The sequence below is a fragment of the Fulmarus glacialis genome, unplaced genomic scaffold, assembly GCF_000690835.1.
Source record: "Fulmarus glacialis isolate BGI_N327 unplaced genomic scaffold, ASM69083v1 scaffold10854, whole genome shotgun sequence".
NCBI classification, from domain to species: domain Eukaryota; kingdom Metazoa; phylum Chordata; class Aves; order Procellariiformes; family Procellariidae; genus Fulmarus; species Fulmarus glacialis.
The window spans coordinates 48135-74326 of NW_009210269.1; the positions used below are offsets into that span (position 1 = coordinate 48135).

The following is a 26192-nucleotide window of genomic DNA, read 5'->3' on the forward strand; positions in this document are numbered from 1 at the left end:
TGGGAATTTTCTACAAACTATTCTGTGCAGTCATCTTCAAATCACTGTAGAACATGAAACTCATTTCTCTTCGCAAAGATGAAGGAATCTGAAGAGTTACACTGCAAATTTTCTTATAGGAAAAAAAGATCAGTTAGCTGTTTATTATGAATCCCTCCTCTCTTAGTAGATAATTCTGCCCAGCGATGATAGCTCTGCCTGCAGCGAAAAACCTGGACAAAAGTGCAGGAAGTAGTAAGTAGCTCCTCTCAAAACTACTTACATTTTGTCCTCAACTCAAAAGAAGCTCTGCTGCTGCTATAAGCAGTCTTTACAAAGTGCAACCTGCCCCTTAATATAGTCTCTGCAGGGGCAGATTCTTCTGTGGGTTGGGTGGGATCCGGCACAGCTGAACAGTAAGAGGTCACCTTGGAAAACACAGTGCTTCCTTCTTCCATCAAAAGAGGGGACCAGAATATCATTTGCAGACTCCATGGTGAGACATTCGATATTATGCCTAAAAAGGAAAGCACATGATCTAATCACAGTGGAGTTTACAGGAGTTTGGTAGTTTTCATCCTTCCTCACTAAAAATAAAATAAAATGCTGTATTACATCCTAAATCAAGTACATTGAGAATTGCAGAGCTCCAGAACATGACTCTCACTTCTTTTCGCCTGCGCAGATTCTCTCTGCAGAGGGCAGTACAGTCTTTTCAGCTTTACTCCATTTCCTAGACTCATGAAAGAAAAAAATGCTTTTGACTGTTCCCCAAAGCGTAATATTTAAATACACCACGGATTTCTAGTAAGACAAAAACAAAGAATGTGAAAGCAGAAGATATTCTCATTGATTTCAGCAGGGACCTCCCCCACGCAAACCACACTGTGCCAGGTAGCCCTGGGTAGCTCAAGGTGCGGTCAGCCAAACTGCGAGGATGAGGTGATGTTGCTGTGTTACAGGGGAAGCTGCTCAGAGCAGGACCCACTGCTCCGAGGAACCAGCTAGCGCTAGCTAGCTGAAAAAAGAAAAATTCGAGTTGCCATTTTCTGACCACAAAGCTTAAGCACGAGGGTAGCCATTCCAGCAGAGGCTTGTTTTTCACTTATTCTGGAAACATTCAGCATTTAACAGATCTTTTTTTTCCACAGAATTGTAGTTTTGTCTAGACAGCTAGAAAAGAAGCCTGACAAAGTTTTTACATGAGCTGCTTCTGAACTCCACTGGAAATTACAACTTTTCAAACAAAACACAAAAATAAAAACCTTCTACAATTTAATTTAGCAAAAAGTAGAGACAGAAAACCTAGGAAGCAGATTCTCTAGCAGCCATTTGTTGGAGCCCTAGGCTTTGAGTGTTTTGTTTTCATTCCGAAAGGAACACGGACATATTCCCAAAGAGATAGGACCTGAAAGCAACATTAATTTCCTTAATGCATAGCTAGTAAGCTTTATAAATTGGTACTAATATCTCTAATGTACAAGGGTTTACAATTCCTTAGCTAGGATAATACCAACAAAAAGTTTGCAGAAACAGTAATTCTAATTGCCAATATAGATGTTTCAATATGGATGTTAATCGTGACCAAAGAGGGAGCTCAATAAATAAAAGAAAAGCAACACTTTATAAGTGGTGTATTTAAAATCATGTGATAGAAATCACACAATGTGTAGAGTTCTATTTCCTGCAACAAAATGCATTTTGTTTCTGACCCAGCTGACTGAGCACAGTTAGGATTAGTGTTAAGAGTCATGCAAGTTCACTAACTCTCAGCAGGGTATGGCAAAAGCTACGGAACAGTGCACCTGCTCAGCCAGGGCTGCAAAGGGTCCATCCAACCACAATTACAGTTCTGGCACCTGCGATCCCTGCAGCACAAGCATCTTTGCTCAGTGCAAGCAACCCAACACCAAAGGGCACTGTACGGTGCACACATGTAGGAGATGCAGGGGGGAAGGAAGAGATATAAATTTTTGGCCTCGGTGCTGTACTCCTCACTGCAAAAACACATGCTACGTGGAACGGTGCTCTCAACACAGCTGTAACTTCTACCATCCACTGCTATGAAGGACTGACAGCTAACCTCACAGCTTGCTGCTGCCAAACAGACAGCACTTCTCTCCCCACCTTCCTCACAGAATTCATACACTAAACTTCATGTGTGGCAAAAAACAGAGCAATAAAAAGAGACCAAATAATATGTTTGCGCTTTTAAGCACTTACCTAAGCAGAGCTTTGTCCTTGTTAAGATGCTGGAAGAAGGAAGGCTCACAGATGAGCTGGCTTTCCTGACAAACTTGTTTACAGGATTTTCCTGGTTCAGCAATTTTTACTTGAAGGGCACTTAATGGGGGCCACATCACCTGCCCGTGACAGAAATCCTGCAGTGATAGATCATATTTTATTCTAATGCATCCAGTCCCTTGCTAGCAATTTTCCCCATTAGTAAAATAAGTGGTTATTATCACCCAAACACTCATTTTGCAACTCATTTCAGTTGTATTAAAATCAACAATTCAAGCACGATTAAAAAGAATTTTTTTTTAGCATGAGGGAATTATCACCTTTGATTGCTACTTCAAACGTGGTAGTATCATTCTTCCCAACGAAGCTTCTTCCCTACCTTTACCTTTTTTAATTTATCATAAAGCAACTTCAGATACTCTCCTTACTTCCACATATCCAACCCCTTTTGGGCTTTCTCAGTGATTCCTGTTTCACTAACTCAGTGCTAGCAGAACTATTTTCGTAACAGCACAAATATCAGGGAGAAGTTCTGGTAGGAGAAGAATTCCAGAGGCCAGTTACCCTGTAGGCGAGAAATGTCTCCAGTGGCCCACGTGGAGAGCCATCTGGAAAGGATCAGGGGACTTGCAGCGCTATGGAGTGAGCTGAACTCATAAAAGACCGAAGATTTCTATAAAGCAACCAGGATTCAAAGAGTTTGTTTGCTCTTCTTGGTTGAACTGCTAGTAAAAGTGCCCTCCCAACACTGAAAAAAACTGGCTATAAATAATGCATGCAGTCAAGTGTCACCACAGCGGAAAGAGGAAAGGAAGAAACGATATCTAAACACACTTGCTAGTGAAAACTATTCAAAGACAAGTTCTTAGGGTCTTTACATTTCAAATGAGAAAAGGCAAAGTGAAAATTTTAATCACTGGTTTTATGTAACATTCCATGATACTCAATAGCCATTATTTTAACATTTGGCAACTCTCATCAGAAGGTGATAAAAAATTTGGGCCCAGTCCATCATGGTTTGCTTTCTCCTGACAAAACTTAAATTTGTATGAACAGGTCCCAAACTGTGACCCAAAGCTTAGAAAGGCCGAACTACTTGAAATTTTAATGAAGCTAAGACCCCAAATCATTTACCTGTTCTCAATATCAGTTTGGTGGGTTTTTTCCTTGTTTAGATTTCCTCTGCTGAAGGAGGAAGTTTACATACTCCCTGGTCTAACCATAAATGTAATATTATACAATCATGAATCACAGAACATCCTGAGTTGGAAGGGACCCAGGAAGATCACAGAGTCCAACTTCTGACTCCACACAGAGCAACCTAAAAGCTAAACCATGTATCTAAGAGCGTTGTCCAAATGCTTCTTGAACACCGACAGGCTTGGGGCCATGACTGCTTCCCTGGAGAGCTTGTTCCAGTGCTTGACCACCCTCTCAGTGAAGAACTTTTTCCCAACATCCATTCCGAACTTCCCCTGATGCAGCTCTAAGCCATTCCCTTGTAGCATATTCGAAAAACTGAGTAATTTTAGAGCATATTTATGGTAGAATAATTTTAACAGCATCTAAAAAAACAGGTTAAAAATACATGGTTGGAGATACTTTTTAATGAGGTTGTTTCAAAAAGGTCATTTTGTGCCCTGCTTATTCTGTCCTTTTATAAGGTGGGAAGCCTTCCTCAGCTTATGCCACCTTGAAGCATGTCTCAGAGTACATCACCTTCACAGATACCAGCACACAGGGCTGTGTTTCAGTTTGCTGTCTCTGGCTAGTTTTCCTATCAACCATTAAAAGCAACCTAATTTTGGTACCTTCCCCTGAGCCTATCTTGCCCCTCAACCCTACATGCATAAGGGTGAAATAAAGAAAAGATGTTACGTAAAACAGAAGGTTCACCAGAGACTGCGTTTATGTTTGTTTTGCCTATAACCACGATTTCAAGGTGAGACAAGCTTAACTCGGCTGTCAAAGGCTCCCTCTGGCTTTTCCTGCTCTTGGTTGAATGTTCTCACCCCACTCCCTTCGCCAAGCTCTGGTGCTCAGCTGACCCTCTGCTGAGCCAAGTCAGTTTGCTAACCTAGTAGAGCCCTGCCAAAAACATTTTCTGCCGGGTTACCCAGTACTCTGCTTGACCACATCTTTCAAAGTCAGCATGTCTGCTCCATCAGCCCAGCCTGCCTCATCCAAGAGCTCCCAAGTTTGCAACAGGGAATCCCGCAGCTGCTTCGGCTGCAGCTGCCTGGCTGCTCTCCTTTGATGGCAGTGCCAATTTAAGCAGTCCCACCCTTTGGTTCCCATCCTACGCTGCCACTTTGCAGAGCTGACACAACTGTTTGTGCAGCCACAGAGCAACCAGGATCAAGGGATGGATTCAGCAGATGGCACAGATGCACCTAACAGCCACGCTGGGCTGCTGGCAGGGGCAGTGCTCTGGCAGGAAGGAGTGAAAGCTGAAGCTTGGAGTGAAAGCTATTTTAATCCAGCTGAAGGTGGCACTGCTAAACATGAAACCACAAGCTCACAGTAGTCCTCTTACTTCAGACCCTGAAGACCTTCAGCCCCAGCTGTTGGATTTGAAGATTCAGGGAATTCACTAAACCTTTCTTGTGAACACTGTCCTCCCTCCTGATCCTGAGCCAAGGCACCAAAAGGGGAACCCTGGACAACTCCTTTAAATCCTACAGTTTCACTATCCCATAGGATGTCTTGTGTGTGAGTGTATCTGGGCCCATCCTCTTCACATTCAAACATCCCCTGAAGGCCACACTCTTGTGGCTAATGCACCCCACAGCCTCCGAACCAGATCAACTCCATGCATCTTCGTTCCTGTTCCAAGCTTGTGCGGCTTTCTCTGTTCTGCCTGCCTCCCACCACAAACTCTTAAAAATAAGGTCTCAACCTTTATTTTTATAACATCGGACATGTTAATCAAGCACAGTGCTAAGCATATGCAGCTAATAACGATGCTTGAGTGTCCCGGGGGCTGTGAAACAATAATGGCTTTTGACAATTAGTCAAAGCAATGAACAAAATTACAATGCTGTATTTATTTCTGAGAAGCACGCGGTAGAGGCCAGGTCTTAGCCCTTGGGAGAGGTCCAGAGGGGAAAGACAGTTTTGCCCCACAGATGCTATCTCCAGATTGTCTCTTCTTCTCCCTTACACTGAGTTCCATTTCCTCCTGTATTGACTAAAACTCTCAATTACAGCTAACTCAGGTAGAGGAATCCAAAGAAGCAGAGATACTTTTACAGGCTATGTCATCAATACAGCCGCAAAAAGCTTAAAGTGTTTATTGGCAGGAAACTGGAAATAGTTATGTCATGTTAACTACACTTGTGATCTGAAGCTGTGTAATTCTTTATTACTGTCTGTAATACTGTCCTCTTTCAGAAATACAGGTACAGGAGCATGTGCAGTGCTTTTGAAAGAAATCCTGGAAGTTAATTGGTGTAACAGAGATATAGATTATTCCTATCTCTCTTCTACAGCAGCCAGAACAAAAGGCAGAGCTGGCCGTTGCAACAGATCTGGCCTTAGCCAGGAGTCCAAGCAAACATACAGTTTCTAAAAATCAGGATCCCATGTAAATCTCTGCAGTTTATGACACCAACTCAGTATCTTCTGCTGCTCTCGGCTGGCAATAATGTATGGGTCCAAAAGTTCTTTAAGTAACTGGTTTCCAAACCATTTAAAGCTTTATCAATTGAAATACTTGAAAAATCCACCCAAAGGCTTTTAGCCTAAATGCAATTCTGCCACAAAAGTATCTCTATATTTATGTTATACTTTATGATCCAAAGATTTTTTTGTGTGTACACAGTTAAGGAAATCACATATACACTGAAAAATTACTTTGCCTTTCGCTTTGATATAACACCAAGGACCGCAGAGCTACTATTTCTACTTGAACAGCAATAACACCGAGAAGCTTTAAAATGGAGAGTCTCCTCCCTTTCCAACATAAAACAAAAGAGTCATCCACAATAAAAGGTTGTACCTGTCTTTCAATAAACGCATTCATCCTCTGAAGCATTCCTTCACATGTAAATTCGTAGGGCAAATAAGGGTCAATCTGTGGAAACATAGTGTGTTAAGATAAGAAGGTTTTTTGTTTAAATGAACTTTGTGGTGTGCTGTGTGGTAGCAGCTTGCATTCCAAGTACTACATTATAGCTTAAGTAGCAACAATAAATGCAAATAAAATCATTAACAAATCACAATTTCACAAAACCATCAGCAGTTTAAGCTGATTTTTGCTCCTTTGTAATGGCAATAAAAGTTGCTCAGTGATTACCTTTAAGGAAACTCAGGGTATACCGCAAAGTAATAGACATAAAGCTAGCCTGAGACCCTACAGGATTCCAGAGCTCCTGTTTTAACTAAGCTTCCATTCTGGGTTGAAGTGAAAAAGAAAACATTATGACAAAAAAGAATGTGATGCCTTTGAAAATTACTCCAAACTTCACCCCTCCCCCCTTGAAGTGCCCTCATTACAATTCCACGCTGTAAGTGCACAAGCACTTCAGTGGCAGTTATGTCAAGGCTACAAAATCAGTCAAAAGAGTTGAACGTGTATTTGGGCAGCCCGCAATGCTCTAAGAATCAACAAGAAAACTTCCTCACTGAACGCACAGAAAATATAGATTGCTGTATAATTTCCTTTACATATGAAATTCACATTTCTATACAAATTCACTCATGCTCATTTTTTTCAAGTAAAAACCTGACATATCCAGTACTAAAACATGATAATCAGATACCACAGAGATGCAATAATAATTTCCCGCCCCCCAATATCCTACCAAAGTGCAGTACTCTGCTTTAACTAAACTAACATTAGGAAAAGCTCTACATGCTTACATACAATACACCCTCAAGCGCTAATGACAAATTAAGGATACATTTCTCACCTTTTGATTTAAAATTGATTTCACAGCCTTCTCAACTTCAGAAAGATCACTAATGTCTACAGTCCAGACATGGGGCTTCCCAATGTAAACTTCAGCATAGGGATGCTGAGATGTCAACTGAAAGGAAGAAATGATATTGGTAAAAATTAATGTGTCAAGATATCCTTCCCTCTCACTCTCTTCATCAGACTTTTTGGATGAAATGCACTAGGATAACGCAAGAACTCAGCAAGAATCTACCAGTCAGCATCATTCCTTCTGAGTTACCTTTCAGATTTTCCGTGTTTAAATTTAGACAGTGAATTTAATTGGAAAACTGAAAATCAGATAATAATGCAGATCACAAGTAACATTTGTGCACCTCTCATTTGTGGCTCTGATCTTCATAATGACCTCCAGCACAGAAGACTTGATGCTTACCGAAATTTCTTTTACAGCGTGACCCTGCTTCCCCACAGCTTATTCACAGAGCAGCCCTGCGTTTTCACAACCCATAATTGCTACCCGTCCAGGTTACACCTGCGTGACTGGCTTCAAGAGATGTCATCCTTGCCCTGTCTCACCTTCAGACATCCTCGCCCTGTCTCTCCTTCAAATTTCAAACATTTCCAGGCTTCTGTGAGTAGTAATGAATAAAGAATAATTTCTATCACTTAGATGAATTCTGACTCTCGCTGCTGATAGTACAAGAGTGATTTGACATCAGTAAGAGTGTTAACTGGTATTTTGCTCACCACTTTGTCAGAAAACAAATTCAATAACTACCCAAGTAGATAACTGAGAAAAGTTATATTAGAGATTACTTTCAGAACTAGCAGGACGGCACTAGAAGTAATTTTTGTGACAGGTTGCACAGGAGTCAAAGGAACATGCAAATGAACACATGGAGAGGAAGCAAAAGCTGCAGAAGAGAGGGGACCGTTTCACAATGGCCTCAGAAGAAAATTGCTTTTAAATACAAAAAACCCCCTACAGGATAGATTATTCATAGACGATTTTTATACAGCTGCCTCTTTATGCATGATACAAAGAAAAATCCAGTCAGTGCAAAAGATCTGAAGTAGGAAATGGTATCTGTTGGAAAGAACCTTCTCCTGCACTGGGCATATACCATACTTGCTTTCTTCCTCAAGTGAATGCAAGAAACTACTTAAAAAAATTTTTGCCTATTGCATTTTGTTTGTGGACAAAAGAAGCCAGCCTTATAGTTACATACGGGATCAGCTAGCATAAATCTGTGCTCTGAGATCAATGTTCCAGGGGACTCTGGGCAGGCTGCCACATTTGGTTGCAGGGCAGCGTGGTGGTGAGGGCTTGCGGACTGGCTGGAAGACTGCAGCTGCTGGGTCGGTAACTCAGGATGCTTCTGCACACAGACAGCTTTCGTAGCTGCCTACATTCACTTGCAGCCCACTGCACTGTGCTCCCATTGGCATATTTAAAATTCCTCCAAAAAGTCCTCCTTCCAGTCTCAAAGACCGATATATTCTAACCTTTTTTCAATAGTATTTCTACTACCACTAAAACGATATGTACTTAAAAATTTGGGTTAGCAAGACTGAGTTCCCAGGGCACTTATGTCTGGACTTTAGACGGCAGAAGCTACATTCCTATTGCTTTCAGTAATAACAAAAAAAACTTTAAAAATATGAACATAAAAAAGTGTTTTAAGTTCCACAAAGCTTTAGGAATTATGCCTTAGACCACTCTTTCTCTACCATCTCAGACAGACAGACGGCAACATTAAAGCCAGATCTGATCTGGAAGACAAACAACTAAACTTCTCAGACTAGTGGCTGTTTTAAGTATTAAGAGTAACTAGCAACATGTTTTTATTGCACCAGTTACTCTATATCTATACTCTCAAAAAATATTAAGACTATTTCCTAATACTGAAATGCTTTCATTAGCCTAGGCTTAATGTTTTAGATATTCAGGAGATACTCCTCTGTCTATAATTAAAATCTATACGAATTCTTATAAATAGATTTGGAATTAATTTCTAATTTCAGGTCTTCTTTTTTCCTTACTAAAAGCAGAAAATGAAAGAAACCACACACACCAAGTACACATTTCAACTAGATTTAGCATACAACGTTTTTTTTCTTTTGGGGGAGCAGGGGCGGGAAATGGAGAAGAAGTATTGGTACGAATACTGGTACAAAACAAGCTGCTTGAAGGTGGTTTTTTTTTTTTCCTGGCTCCTTCCCTCAGCAAAATCATGTCCCAAGACAAAACAACTGTTGATCTAAAATGAAAATTGTCATTTCCAGTTTTTGTACAGAGTCTTCACTACAGGACCCCATCTTGGGGGTAGAGGGGAATCAGTTAACCCCCTCCCCCCCAATAAATTCTACCTAGAACAATAGGGAAATAGTGACTTGCAATGGTTACTTTAAAAAAGTACTAAACACAGACTTTATCTTCAAACTGGTCTATGGATAATCAATTTGCAGAACTACACAAGCTTTTTCTGTTCTCCTTTAACACTCGAAAAAACTGAGAGAAGGATTTAAGGACTTCCTTAATCCCAAAGAACCAGCACACGGATTACTGGCAATCGGATCTAAATGCAATTGTGAAAACCAGTTAGAGAAAAGGTTACTCTTAGGATAGGTCAGCAGAGCATGTGAACGCAGCAATATTTGTGATGAATGTTCATTACATTATTTTGTAGTAAAGCAGTCAATAGGGATTATTTTTCTGTGCAATTTGGCTGCACAGCATTTCTGTTAATGCTGACACATGCCAGCGGGATTTCGCACAGCATTCCAAGCACTAAAATTCCTACTACAGAATTAAGTGGGTCCAGATTATTTACTGAGCCTGACCAGTTATACGGTCTGGGCACCCAACTGGAAACGAGACAAACAGTCGAGTAACCCACAGAAGAAAAGCTTTGAAAGGTGCCAAGCCCAAGAAGAAAAGTTTAAACAGACTTTTTCTCCTTTGTTAGTAATGCAAGCTGTGAGAAGGGGCGAGTTTGAACTCATGTCCTGTACAAGCTGAATGTATAACAAGCTGAAAGGCAATTACAGTCCTGGATCATAAAATAATAAGGAATTTGTGTTCCTGGTTTAAAATGGGAAACTGTCTTTTGCTTATCAACTAGCTGGTGCTATTCAGTACGCAATTTATACAGCCCAAGCATAACTTGAACTGGGAAATACGGCTGTGCAAAGTTCTCATCATCTAAGTGTTATCAGAGAGCTTTCCCTTCAGATAAGTATGTAAAGAAAATAGGTATATACACCTACGAACAAGCCATGGTCACAGGCAAAGTGCTAATGTCAGAAATGGCTACATGACTGTTAAATGCTTGCAAGTGGTATAGTGTGAATTTTACCTACACCGAAGAAGAAAAATATTCCAAAGTCAGTGCCAGGATGAGGGGCTAGTTTACTTAGCCCATTTTTCTCTTACTAGAGTCTAAACACACTGGACACACTGGCTGTTTTGAAAGGTTGAGGTTTGCTTTTCCTGTTCTCTTAAAGAATCAGTTCTCCAAAGGTCTTCAGTGTTTAACCACAAACACTGTGGGCTGTGACCATTAATACCTCAGCTCAACAGTGCCTTGAGCAGGTCTTTTCTGGAGAAAAAAAATAGTATCCCAAAACACACACAACCACCCACAAATGGCATTTTTATAATTTACTTAAACACCTATTTACTTCCTGCACAGTACACAGTAACGTTTGTTTCTTCAACAAAATAAAACCGCTTTCAAATGACACATCATGTATCAGATGACATGATCTGTTCCTGGGCAGCACATCAGGTTTTTAAATGAAACTTCAGTTTACGATCTATCAGTAAGAATTAGCAGAAGGTACATATAGGCAAATCTAGAGGTAAAGCTTAACAGTATGTTAATGAAAAATTTTGATTATCATATGAAAATAAGGACTGATAATCCCATCAATGGCCAGAGAAAACGACAGGTGCACACCTTCTGCAATAAACTGTGGACATTTATGCAATTTTTCCTATATTGTGTTACTAAGAAGAAATCCACAATCATTTTCAATAAAGAAATTATCAAGATTCATGAAGCTTACCTCTCGGAGTGTAGGTTTGCCTTTGAAAAATTCTGTGTTTTTGCTACTTTTTGGTGGATTAAATCTTAAATTTAGAAAAGCACATCCATTAGCAATAGCCTCTAAAGGAGCCGGCCCCTCATATGGAAATCCGAGACCAACGAACAGCTGAAAAATAGAAAACAAGGACTATCTTTTGTTCTTTACAAAAACTGAAAGCTAAGAGCTAACTTAAAATAAACAATAATGCATTCTAAATGTACCAGCCTAAAAAAAGTAATGTTAAGAAGAAAATAGGAGAAATTTAGCAGCTCACCCCCTCCTACCCAAGCAGTAACAGAATATGTCCTGTAAAACACACTTGGCAATAATCTTCTGTAATGAGCTGAGGTGGTTTTTCAGGGAGCTGAGGCAACAACGGACCCTTTCAGTTATTTTTGGGGGAAAAAAAAAAGTCATTTGGTGATTTGATTGGTGCTGAAATGAAACTGCTGGGGCTTTCTTGCAGGTACAGGTTTTACTGCAGCAACCTCATGGAACAGCTACACTACTGTTTTCCCCCTCTCTCCCACATCAGCTAACCTGCTGGTTTTGCCAATATGAACATGCTCCTGCCAAACTGATTAAGTCTTCTAATTAAAACGGTAGATGGCAGCAAACATCAGCTTAAGACACTGCACCTAGGCAGCAAGAGCTTGCATAGGATTAAGAGGTTCAACGCCTCCAAGGTAAATTGAAGGAGGAAAAATGCATTACAAACGTACTCTTACAACAGCAGAGATTACACGTGCTCTAGAAAAGGCAGTGCTTTTCTCCAATGTAAAGAAATTCAGTATTTTTTCAGAGTTGTCTGGCTTTTATTTCGATCTTGACCCCTTTCCTGGCACAACATAATTAAAAACCCTGAATTAATATAGGATTCTCCACCTTTATTTGAAAGTCTGTGTATAATGGGAGAATTACAAGCTCTGATTTGTAACAGCAATTTATCAGCACTGCTGAATGACTTAACGTGTACATATATATATAGTTACTGCTTTTTTCAAGAAAATAAAGAGCAATCTTTGTAACTATTAGGATCATGTATTCAGGATGTATGTATTCAAAGAGGTCAAATTATACTATTCTGCATCAAATTTTCTGCAACATGGAAGTGAATCCATGAAGATTCAAAACTGAAGGCCCTTTCTAGGAGCTGATCTTAACATTGATGTAGTCAGTATTGTCGTGCACAGGCATCGCAACATCAATCCTCTCTGACCCATGGCAACAACATTATAAATTTTGAGTTGGCTCATTTTAAAAAGAAAGTTAACACTTCTCAGCATAGTTGAGGACATACAATTTTCACTGCATGGAGCTGAATATTGTTATTTCAGTTTTCAATTTTCAAATAGGTTAAAAAAGTCGCCTACTTGCAAAAAGTTTCTCAGCTATCTCACAGATTTAAATCTTACAGGAAACCCTACAGTGGCTGATAAAAAAAAGATCTGGAAGATTATCTCCACTAAAGCTAGCTTATCTAAATTTGGTTTTTATATATGTCATAAGATAAATTACCTTTCAGAAGAAATACATACTAAATTTCATCTCAAAAGAGCTTAATTTAAAGAAAGGTAATCTCTTGAAAAGAATTAATTACAGACATGAAACCATTTCATGCAATCTGCACACATAATGTTATTTATTTAAACTACTCCTTAGTTCAGGCAGAAAACCAGCTGAGAACCAGCAATTAAAACCATCTGAAGTATCAATTCTCCTATGATCCTGTGTTTGTTTGTTATATAGAGAAAGCTGGTTTGTTTGCTTCGTTTTTCACTTTTTTAATAAACTGCTGCTGTGCACTGCTGAACAGTTCTGTGTCTGACTGGTCCGTTTATTTAAGAAGCAGCTCCATGGGGAAGGAAACATGGTTTTATGTTTTGACAGCACAGAGCACACTGTCAACACTTAATCTATAATAAATAGCCTACCACCTGTTTCACATCCATTTCCCAACCTTACCTCTAAGCAGCACCATACCTTTGAAGAAAGAAAGAAGGATGTGTCTGATCACTAGAACGGTGCATGTGTGTGTGCTGCCTGTTGGCCTGAGGTTGCAGCCTGGCTCACAGCTGCCCACAGTAACCCCCAGCTCCTTCTTTCAACCCTCCAAAACCTTCTATCATTCTCCATCACATCATCTTCATCAGATCAACTGAAATGCCCAAACTGAATCTAGACCCTGCTCCTGAAAATTGCCCTTTATTAACGTTCCTTGGTTAGGAAGCTAGTATTTTGTATGGGATAAAGAGCAAAACTGAGGAGTATCTCAATTGCCTCAAGAAAGTCACATTCATTATGATTCAAAAAGCAAGTGTTAGAGAACACAGGTCATTTCTGTAACTCATTCTTATGATGCTCTAATTTGCTAATCCTTTTAATTACATGCAGCTTGTTATTTCCAGAAAGGCTAAAACAATCTGTCAAGGTACTTCCTAAAAGTATGTAACAAATGCTGCAAGTCACGAATTAAAAAAGAAGGAGGGGAAAAAAAAAAAAAGTAGAAATAACAGATAACGATTTTCAGGAACCAGTGAAGCAAGCATCCATCCTCAGTACAGTTGAGGCTGTGCGGAAGACAAGGCTCTCTCCCACAAACCGGTAAAGATTTAGAACACTGTTTTGTGATACAAATGCACACTTGCCTCTACCACATAAGGTGCTGACTATGGCTTTTAGGCTACTCTCTTACCGGACGCTATGTCTGCTAACGCAGTCCACCATGGAGAGGCACCTTCACCTATGGCTGAAGATCTGTAATGCAAAACTCTACATTTGACAATGTTGGTAACGTAACTATGGGTACACATGGTTCAAAAATGTTAGCCCTGATCTTGCTTTGTTAGCTGCAACAGAATTGCTATGCAGAGTAGAATTCCTTTATGCTTTACTGGTTGATTAGTGCTTGAAACCACTTCATTTTCTGTATATGAGCATTTTTCTCACCTTTCAAACATTTTTGAAAGCCAGAACCATTATTTTTCATACAGTGCTTTCAGTGGGCACATGCCACAGTAGGCTCTGTATGCTAACACCCCATATAACGAGCTGATAGCCAGGAGGAGTTTACAATATAAAAGTATATCTAAAGGAGATAACAGCAAATAAATACAGATGTAAAATGATCATGGTAACAGCAGTGTGGGTTTTTTTAAAAACCACTTCCTTGTTTGCAAGGTCTGCTACCCAGGTGTGTCTGTGCCTGTAGGTCTGCATGAATCAAAAAAGGGGATTCGTATCTGCAATCTCACTTGCCCAACTTGAGTAAAGCAGGTGCTGAAACCCTTAAGCAGGAATACTTTGGTTTTCATAAGAAAGGCTCCTCGGGAACCTTTTTTGCCTTTGCAGTGAACTGAACCCCTGGTTTGGAATTTCAGGCTTTTAAGTTGGCCACCCAGCATCAGACCAGCCAAGACACCATTCTTTTCTGATTATAATGTAAGCAGCCCTTTCATGGTGTAGTAGCTAACTGGAAACTTCTCTGAGATGAAAAGTGCTTTACAACCACTCCCATGAAAAAACAGTGTGGTTCTGTTTTATTTTTTGGAAACCACTGATTTTCAGTTGACACTAAGCAAGTTATTTGTGGAGTTTATGGCACCAGTTTGGACTATTATTAAAATGAGTACTTGAACAGTCTTTTCAAATTATAGCCAAAAGTATAAAATAAGGAGTGAATGTTTTACTGACTGTAATTCTGAATAGCTGAATATTTAAGAGAAAAATTTCATATTCCAGAGACTAAATGCTATAGTTCCATAAACTGGAGTGTTTATCTTCCCCTCTCCCATTTCTAACATTACTGCACTTTATCTAATTTATTCTGTTGGGTTGGAAGGTTTATCACCACTTTTATATGCCTGCTTACTGAACTTATATATTCTCTTCTGAACTACAGAAAGAGAAGTGTAGCAAAAGCTGTTGTTAACTATCTTGATATATTTTTCTCATGAATATAAAATACTTTCTGGAAAAGTCAATCCTTTTGTGATTGAAACAACTTTAGAATAGAATCACTAGTTAAATGTCTTTTTAGCTGATTTTGTGAAGCGTGTGGAAGTAAAAAAATATATTACTTCATAAAAGGCAACACAAAAAACCAAGTTTGTTTTCCTATTTCTGCTTATCCAACATCGCACCGGGATTTTTCCCAAACTGTGTAAACAAGGTGTTGCTCCTACTTTTATTAATCACCATTCAGAAATTGTAAATTCCACTTACTAAAAGAATTTGGATTCCCTCAAAAATTCACAGTGACTCGAAGTAAAAAGTTGCATCTGAAACTTTCTCAAAAGGAGGAATATTTCTCAAGAATTCAGTACTGGTTCTTCCAAGAGAGTCTGGTCCAACTCCTCCAGCTGCCCACTTGGCAAGAAGCCACATAAGTTGGCAGGAAGGCTGCCAGCTCGCCTACCCTATTTTCCTCTGATGTGATGAATGGCTTTACATCTTCTCATTAGGAACTGTTGACATGTCTCGTTTTTGTCATGCACTACACAGCTGAACTAGCCATGATGAATCTCAGCCCCCTCCTGCTTGGAAAATGCACTTATTCTGAAATGCGTTGCTTTATAATACACACCAGAATGAAATGGCAGCTGCATACTTTTGAGAATAACTGTGCCCTATACCAACCAGTGCAGAGAGATCAAATACATTTTGGGAATGCAAAGCTCTGATCAAGAATCATGACTGAGCTGTCACCTATCGGTATTTTGCTGTCTAAGGGCAAAATGAAGCAGTGCAACATAAACTGACACTTCTGAGTACACTGAACTGTGTGATTTGTTAAATTATTATTTAGCTCTGGCTTTCTGAAAACTAGCTTGTTTGTCAGCTGACCTAACAAAAACTTGCTAATGTAATGTTGAAATCACAAGCAATGAAAGACAATCTTTGTTCTTGGGTCTGAAAACATATGTTTAGAAAAAGAAAAATCTGAAAGTTTCTGGAAGCTTAAAGACAAAGTTTGTTGCTTGGAGACAGCAAACAGCAGGCCTAGATGGTTCAAGTGAGCATTGTACCCACAGATGTTACCATGCCTGAGTTACGGCTCCGATTATTCACATACTTTCAGCACACTGATTGTCTAGTGACAAAACCCCATAACTAAATTCATTATGGGGCTCTGGTCACGTTGCCTAGCAATTAAAGTGATTATGATTAAAAAGCGTCCTTGAACATCACTGGATGCATGCGCACACACACATGAGGCTCCTCAGTGCACAAAGCTCCCATTCAAGTCAGCTTGATTTTTGTGGAAAACCTGCACTTATTTTCACAATTCAACCCATGATCCATTTGATATAAACACAGTTGACCCACACAAGCAGCAGATGGCCAGTAGAGACAGGTGAGTGTGTTTTATGCTAAGCTATGTTAAAGTATTGTCTCTTAAAAGTTACCAAGATCTGCAACTGTGAATGTACAGGCAACAAGACGACTTAGAATAAAGTATGTCTGTTGATCAACACTGAGAGGCAACCATACGCTAAGGCAGAACAGCCAGTGCACCTATGAGATACTAAACATCAGCTAGGAAAAAAAACCAACACAAAACACAATCCAAAAATCCACCTCCAACTGAAAAAGTCCAAACAAATTAGATGGTAAATCTCAGTTTCCACTTTCAATCTCAGGATGCTGCTGTTTTACTTTTTCTGTTAAACTAGATATATTAGAACAAGTAAGTATTAGACAATAATAACCGAAATTCATGATGCAGTAAGCCATATTTCATTTCATTTTGTTGCAACACCAGAAATACACTGCACTTTCATTTGCCTGACAATAATAAGTATCAGGAAAAGCAGATGGACTCTTAACTGCTTATCATCAGGTCCAAGTTTTGTTAGCCTTGCTGCATCATAAATAAGTAATTTCCTTAAAAGGAAAACAGCTTTTGTCATTTGCAAATCTGCTTACAAAAGTTCAGAAAAGCCATATGAAAATACTGTTCGCAGACTTAAAAAAAAAATAGTTTATTAAGAAAGATTGTATCAAAAAGATAATGTGATAAAAACACTGGCTTCTGAAACACATTGATGTGTTTCTCAGTGGCATCTACTAAGAAATGCAACAAATTCTCAAAGGATTTTTCCCAATGTTAGGAAGAGAAAAAAAAAAAAAACAAACCCCTAATGCACAGCAATAGTATAGAAAATAATTAAAATCTAAAATGCTTGTAGGACTCTGAAAACAGTACAGCATAGATCCATGCTTTTCACAATAATACAATTTGTGAAAAATAAGCAACTTACTGATCTCAGTAGTACTTCACAATCACAAGATAGTATCTTCCATCTGATATTGCAATTACTAGTCAAAAACTGAGGGAAACTAGTCTGGCTACTTCCTGTGTCACAAACCCCATATAACTGCACTGTGCTGAGTTGCATAATGTGTATGTATCAACTTGAATTTGTCCTAAATTGAAGGTGTCCTTACATTGCATCTTAGAACACAGCAAATATAACCAATAACAACTAGATGAGCTATCTACTTAATATTGAAAATCAAGCTTTTTAGTATAATACACGTAAGATGGCTGATAAAGAATTAGAGGAAGACTTACTCAAACATAACTATTATTATGAACTGTACTTTGTAAATTATAAGGACTTCAGTAATTCTATAGGATGTCCATTAGCTTATTTTACTATTCCAGTGAATAGAACACTTTTTTTTTTCCCCCCAGAAAGAAGTGACTGTTTGTGCTTGGGGTTATTACAATGTCAATATTCTTCCCACGTTAGTACTATGATTAACACATTGATTTCATACTCCACACAGGCAAAAGCTGTGCAATCTCAGTATTATCTATGACGAAAGTAAATGTTGACTTTTTAATCTACAACATTATGTGTATTTGTATGCATCAAGTACATACACACAGGGGTTGCCTTTAAAAAGTCATAATTTCCCAACAGCTGTCACACAGAGATGTCAAATTACCATCATTTTCCCAAATACTTCAAAAAGGAGATCTCTGCAGTTGTGTGGGAAGACTGGGAGGTGCTTGCTTTTTTCTTTTCTTTTTTTAATAGATTCTTCTGTAGAAGTGCACAGCAAGAAACTATCAACAATAGGAGTAAGTGGTGCAGTTCCACACATTTTGCTAATTTTAAACATACAAACCACTTCTTTCACCAACTGAAAGTTAAACATCCTACTTAAATGTAATCTACTGAAGTGTTTTAATGTTGTAAAGTGCCACAAAGATTATGGGAATGGCACAGAAAATCCCACAAAGCATTCTAACTACGGGGACAAAAGTTTATTTATTTCAATGTATTATACTGTCCCTTATCTTGAGTTCCCTTGACTATGAGGCCCACAGGCAAAGCATACCACAAAAAGCACACTCTTTTGCTCGCTCTCTCTGCACAACTGAAGCAGAGGAAGGAACTGAATGGCAAATGAAGCACTTGCCTTTCTTCTTTTCTCCCCCAGAGAGTAGGGTCACTCTAGGTTAAAGTCATTGGTAGGGCAGAGCAAGCATGCCTACTGTACAGCTTTCAGATATTACCTAACTTTCACGTCAGGGATGTAAACAAAGCACATTCTCAGCTGATAATCTCCGTGAGCTGAATATCATATTTAAGAAAATGAAAAATGCATTATCCATGTTTCTCAAGCTGGTTGTTAAACGTGTCTGACTGTAGGTCGTCGTCTCAATTTTCTAATATTAGCTGTCAATCCACAAAACATGGACATGATGAAAAAGGTATTCTTAGCACACAGAAGACAACTTAAGCTCCTTCACATTTGCTCATTTATTTTTCCAATGCTTTTAAATTAGGAGCTCATTCGTAGGAGGTGAAATGCATGCACTTCAGATACTGTCTATCTGTGGCTATTTTTGCCACTACTCCCTCCAACTTACTTTGGTTTCTCTCAGCAGAAACTGCAAATCCCGCCCACTGAGTATACCATGGTTTTTTACATAGCCAGGAATATATATAGTGCTTGTCCCGTGAACAGTTCCATGGACTTCCATATAGGTGTGGATGATGTCCAGATAAGCCTTCTTATCCTGTAATAGCAACAACAAAATATTTTCAGTCTTTACACATTTCAAGCAGTAGTGTTCAATCAGAGCTGGTTTTTATCTCCTGTACCACAAAAGCCAGAAAGAGAAGAAGTTCACTCATTCTTATATGATTTCTATAATATTTGATCTTTCATGACATTATTAGTTTTGTTTTCTACTAGGTTGGAAGAAAACTGCAGCTTTTTTATTCATAGTATAGGTATAAAGAAATCAATACCAAGGTCCTATTAATTTCTAATTTGACAAAAAACAGGTCACCATCAGATAGCTGTAATCTTGGCATGCCTAAACAATACTTGGCTTAAAAATACTAAAAAAAAATCATTTTGAAATACCAAATTTTCGCTCTGTTTTTGTCAGAGGTGCAAAATAATTAGTTATTGTTTATCTTCTTTGTGAAGAAAAGGATGAATCTCACCTTAGTAAGATCCACTCTTGCCAACTGAATACACATATTTATCTAAATACCTAGTACCTGAGTCCCATGAGATACCTACAAATATTCCACTTACGTAAAGTTTTAAAGGCATTTTGGAAAAGACCCAGAGAAGAGCAATGGCTTTAGTGTTGCATTAAAAAAAAAAAAAAATAGTACACCACCCTAGTTTGCAAACAAGAATTACTTTAATTTTCAATGCCATATGTTTTTTGAGTTTTAAAGACTACTAGCATTCCAAAAGCAATTAGCTGTAGACTGTATTTACAGCCAGTATGCAGCACAGATCAGAGAGACTTTCCCTCAATATTTGCACATAGTCTTAGTAATAGCTCTAAAATCAGGCAACAAGTTTCTGTACTTCTTGGCAGCAAGAGAGTTTTAAAGAATTCTACTTTCCCTCACTATTTTTGTCATGTAAATTCTGTACACTGTTCCTCCACAGCCCTGTGTGAAAGATGGCCAACAATTACTGAAGTTCATTCAAAGGGCAAGCAAACTGGTGAAAATCCTGTTGCTTCAAATCTGGGAAGAGCAATAAGGTATCAGGTCTAGATGAATGAACACTATCACTTCTTAAAACTTCCTTGCTAAATTAATTGTTGGTATACATTTGAATACACAGGGTATTTAATGTCACATAACAACTGGCTTCTACCTTTAGCTTGCTCTACTGGTGATGCCATTTGTGATCAAGTAGATTGCCTGCCTCATTATTAAATTGCCCTGTTCTGGTAGCTATGCCAATGCCGCACCAGTTAGACAATGTCCTGGGCTAAGTATTACATAAACCAGCAAACAAATGGAGACAAATGTGCTTTCTTGTTTGATGTGGTTGCTGTTATTGTTAATTAAAACAAATTATTTTAAAAACTAAAAGCTTGCTCCATTTTTTATTTTTCCTTTTACTTCAAATTTGAATTACTCTGAAAGAGACGTTCCTCCCATTATTTGTAAAGTCAAATTGCATTATTAGAAACTGTTGAGAAGCTCATATACTTTGGTAAGAGAAAGCCCATTGCAGAACTTTTTCTTTGCAAACGTGCAGGAGAAATATAAACGGAGTAGCCTGGTCTTGTTTCCAGAATACAGCAGTGATCTGTTGCTAGAGGCACACCTTAATCCCATCTGCTTGGCTTTCAGTACAGAGCCCATGAGTTAGGTTTTAGTGTTGTGAATGGGAAGAGAAGGCAATGAAGCACAGGTACTACTGACATGTTCTGCTTGCAGTAAGAACACTAATGCACTTGCCTCAGATTTTATTGGCTCATATCACACAAACTGATGACATGAATGCACTCTAACTCAAGAAAAATATGAGAAGCAAGCAGCTAGAAAGAATAAAACCAGGATTACCTAAAATTGCACTTACTTAACGATTTCAACGACAATTTTACAAACCTGTTACAGAATATTTAGTTGCTCTAAAATAAAATATTTGACATTAAAATTATTTAGTCTTTACGATCTTTCTAATGGTTTCTGGGGAACTGCATTATTGGCTGTAGGACTATTGAAGATTTTATATAGGTTCAAAAAGCAATTATGGAAGAAAAATCCATGAATCTTTATTGAACAGAGAGACACAACTTTTGGCCCAAGAAGTCCATGAACCACTTGTCTCTGGTGGCTGTGAAACATGCCTCATTTCTCATTCTTCCTTACACATCAAGTTGTGGCTATTTTTGGAGTCAGAATACGGACTAGATAAATCTTTGATATCAACTGGCCTTGCTGCCATCTCATTATCTTTATTAGCTCATTTTCAAAGATGAATGTAAAATGGACCAAAAGAAATGTAACATTTTCACGTCTCCTGTTTATATGTGATGCCAGTAGAAGTCTAGTGGGATTCTGAGAAGTATCTCTGAAATTCGTTGCTTAAATTCTGCTGGAAACTCTTTGATACATACAATGGACCTTGAATTTAACACAAAGTATTCCCCAAATCATCTTGTTAATAACAAAGTGAATCTTCCCACTATATCCATGTGCACTTGATGACTACAATACAGGGAATACAGGATTTAAAAAAAAAAAAAGGATTATACTAAGATAGGATGAAAAGAACAGGCTTCCATGCTGTATTTACAGCAGTATTTTTGGGGGGCAGAGGGAGGGTTTTTACTTAAACCCTTAAAGTTACAAAAACATGTAATAAATATTACTAATAATTTCAAATTGACTGAGCAGACATACAAATTATATTTGAAATGAATATATAACCAACCAATACAGTTTAGGAAGACAAAGCAAAAGCAGTGATAAAATCAGCACGTTCTAAGCACCTTTGCATGTGCAAACAAAACATTAACTATCCATAACCTTAATTGGGTGTCGTGGTTTAACCTGGCAGGTAGCCAAATACCATGCAGCTGCTCACTCACTTCCCCCCCAGTGGGACGGGGAGAGAATCAGAAGGGTGAGAGTGAGAAAAACTTGTGGGTTGAGATAAAGACAATTTAATAGAACAGAAAATGGAAAATGATAATGATAAAATATACAAAATGAGTGATGCACAATGCAATTGCTCACCACCCGCGCTGACCGATAACCAAGTAGCTATCAGTACTTCCTGGATCACGCCTACCATTCATCTACTGAGCATGACGTCACATGGTATGGAATACTCCACTGGCCAGCTGTCCTGATCATGTTCCCTCCCATCTTGTGTACCTAGCTCAGTCAGTAGCCATGGGAGCTGTCCTTGGACTAGGAGGGCACTTAGCAACAACTGAAAACATCAGTGTGTTATCAACATTCTCCTCATACTAAATCCAAAACACAGCACTAGGAAGAAATTTAACCCTATCCCAGCTGAAACCAGGACACTGGGAACATTACTTAATCACATGACTGACTTCTTTCCTGATTCAGAGTCTAAAACCAAACAAAACATTTAATATCCCAAACAGCATCAATTCTTCCATCCATAATATTTAGAAAAATAATGGACTTCTAAATGGTGTCGTTGGGTTTCCACCTCCACACAATAACGGCGCTATGGAGTCTATAGAAATGATTTTTCCTTACAAAGGAAACCTTATAAATAGATAGGCATAAGTAAAGGGATCAATACATAAAAATTTTATGAATTAGTTTTCAAACCACAAGAGTAAAAACATGAAAAAACAACACCCACAAGCTGGGAAAAATCTTTCAGCCCCCAAAGGGCAACCCTCTTTCTTTTACTCAAATGAAATTTTTAAAGTACAATTGGAACAGAGAGCAGCATCTTCCCTTTGTTCCCTGTACATTAAAAAATTGTTCTTAATTTTTCCAAAAGTCTTTCTGAAGGAAACAAACAAGAAAAAAACCCAACCAAAAACTCAGAAAACACAACCCACAAAACAATCACTCCTTTATTTCCTTATTCACTTTGAGTCAAAAGCCTACTGCTTTCATTATCATCTATAAAGTACCATAAAAATACTATCAGCACCTTATACCTTACACAAATCTCACTAACATATGTCTCCTTTTGCATTTAAGTAGTCCTGAAATTCCTCATTCCTTGTAGAAAAGTGTTATTTTGGATCATAAAAGTATATGTTGCAATAAGGCACTTCACAAAAATAATCAGGGCACATAATTCAATTCTAAACATTAAAAACATTTCATTAGAAAATGAGAGAGTGTAAAAATTGCATTTATAAAATAGAAAGGCTACAAGTAAATAAATCAAGAAATGTGATTTGCAAACAAAATATCAACATTCCTTCAACTGTTAATCCACTTCCTGAGTTTGCTTGCTTGGGTGCATATATAAATATTCTTTTATCTTAAATCAGTTGACAGTAAACTCCAGATTTTCACTTCCTCCCAAATGAATTCAAAGAGAAAAGATCATGGGCAGCTGGCTAGTAATGCAAAAATCAACATTCTCTGCAGAGTTTGGATCAGACTGCGCTATTCAGCCATGTCTGCTGTCCATACTGCAAATCTAGACTACGAGCATGGAAGATAACCACAGCAAAAAAAGCAAATTATTCTCCTCAGAATCAAAATGGAAAAGTAACAGTAAGTTACAGTCATACTAACCTTTTCTGAAACAATTTTTCAGCAGTTAAAATAAACATGCCATTCAGGAAAGTGCTTTTTGTTGATCATTGACTGCAGAACTGTTATTACTGTTCATCAATTATTTGCACCTACTTTTAAAAGATAGGCCTTTCTCATCAAAGAAATCAAGTGACAACTGTCTGATAAGTCTTTCCACAGTAAGTTACAGTCATACTAACCTTTTCTGAAACAATTTTTCAGCAGTTAAAATAAACATGCCATTCAGGAAAGTGCTTTTTGTTGATCATTGACTGCAGAACTGTTATTACTGTTCATCAATTATTTGCACCTACTTTTAAAAGATAGGCCTTTCTCATCAAAGAAATCAAGTGACAACTGTCTGATAAGTCTTTCCCAGCTGAAATTTTAAGTTTGCTGGGTGAAAAATTTAAGTATAAAAGCTACAAAAATACGTTGTACAAACACGATGCATTAAGAACTAAACTCTGCTTTTAGTTTTCTTGATGTGGCAGATAGTAATTAACAACTCTGCTTTACCATCAGTTTGTCAGTCAAGGTTATCATAGTATTTTGCAATTTTAGACCCTTCAGGTACCCTCACATAACACCAGAAATTCAGCACTGAATGAAACTAAGCACCACATATGCAGAACTACAGGCCAACTACATTACAGAAGAGCTTGATTCAGAGTCCTAAACTGGTTTATGGGTTGATAGTTCAAACTGCAAAATGTATGTAAAACAGCTCATATACCCAGTCTTTCTTTCTTACATTGAAAAAGTCAGAACACAATGATTTTATAAAGCTTGGACAAATGTAATGCAGAAAAACAAGTACTGGGAGAGATCTTTGTGTATGTTGTAAATGCATACCGTTAAGTCTAGCAGTCCTAACATCTGGGTGCTTATTTGCCAAAGTGTCAAGTCCGAGGTAAGCCAAAATCCAGTGTGTATATACAGTGTATGACAACTGAGATTGAGACACAAACATAAGATCGGAAAATCTCTCTTTTCGAAAAGTGTCACACTCTCAAACACTTTTCAAGACATCCCTGAATAATGAAAATCCTGTCTACCGGGGAAACTAAAAGACAGCACAAATGCTGGAGAATTCAATGTACAACAATATTAAGAGGGTTAATTAGATACAGTGGTAAATCACAAAGAGTAGATGATGTCTCTTGGAGCTCAGATATGAAACTTTCAAACTGTTAGCCATGGAGTACTTAATGCAGAGTACTGAATTTATAGTTAGATCTAAAGAGGATTCAGTGATTCATGACTAGCAAGTGTGAATTCTACACTGAACAAATTATCTGAAACTTAAATAAAATCAGTCCAATGTTCAGTAGCAGTCAGTCCACCCACCAACCAAGTAAATGATAGGAATTATTTGGAAACGAATGGAGAAATAAAAAGAGTATAATTGAACTGTTCCATAAAAACACAGTTCTCTCCCTCCTCAAACACTGTTGCGGTTCTTGTCCCTTTCCTCAAAAAGAAACCCAAGAACGCTGGACACGGTTCTGAGAGGGGTAAGAAGGATCCAAGCTACAGAACGGTTTCCGTTGTTACATACAGATATCTGTAACAAATTCATTAATGATTCTTCAGCTTGGAAAAGACAACTTGGCAAAATACGAGAGGTTTACAAAACTATAATTGGCATAAAGAACATGGATAGTGACTGACTATTCATAATGTCCTAATACAAAGGAAGCCAAACAGAGATAGTAGGAGGCAGGTTTAGAAAAACCCAAAAGTTAATGGCTCCTCCTGCAACAGGTCAGAGATTTGAGGGATTCCATGACTGAGAGTTTTGTGGTTGCAGGAAAGTTTGCAAAGGTTCATGATCAAACAAGTGCTGTGAAGACAGCTCTTATGGAGATCTCAAAAGTTTGTCAACAGTCAGTTAGTTAATCAATAGACAAACAGATTCAGAAAATTCCCTGAGCTGAAAAAAGCTGAAAAGAGAGAGAATATGCAAAGGAAGTATTATGTAACCTTGCCATGCTTTTCCTCTTCCCTGAATGTCCCAATGTCAGGGCCGAAATCGGTAGCCCAGCTCAAGTGCATCTACACCAATGCACGCAGCATGGGCGGCAAACAGGAGGAGCTGGAAGCCATTGTGCAGCAGGGTAGCTATGACTTAGTCGCTATCACGGAAACATGGTGGGATGAGTCTCACGACTGGAGTGCTGCAATGGATGGCTATAAGCTCTTCAGAAGGGACAGGCAAGGAAGGAGAGGTGGTGGGGTAGCCCTGTATGTTAGGGAGTGCTTTGACTGTCTAGAGCTCAATGGCAGTGATGATGAGGTCGAGTGCTTGTGGGTAAGGATGAGGGGGAAGGCCAACAAGGCAGATATCCTGCTGGGAGTCTGTTATAGACCACCCAACAAGGATGAGGAGGCAGACGAAATATTCTATTGGAAGCCTGCAGAAGTCTCACAGTCGCTAGCCC

General features: G+C 38.5%; 1 protein-coding gene across 1 annotated transcript; it reads right to left on the bottom strand.

The window, feature by feature from the left end:
• Positions 1-297: 297 nt before the first annotated feature.
• MGAT5 (mannosyl (alpha-1,6-)-glycoprotein beta-1,6-N-acetyl-glucosaminyltransferase) lies at positions 298-19253 on the bottom strand (the record flags this gene model as incomplete). Its single annotated transcript, XM_009577127.1, has 6 exons — positions 298-496; positions 2203-2360; positions 6224-6298; positions 7137-7253; positions 11195-11341; positions 19104-19253. Coding segments are annotated over 6 exons (846 nt in total), but the record flags the coding sequence as incomplete, so codon positions are not given.
• Between the last annotated feature and the right edge of the window lie 6939 nt (positions 19254-26192).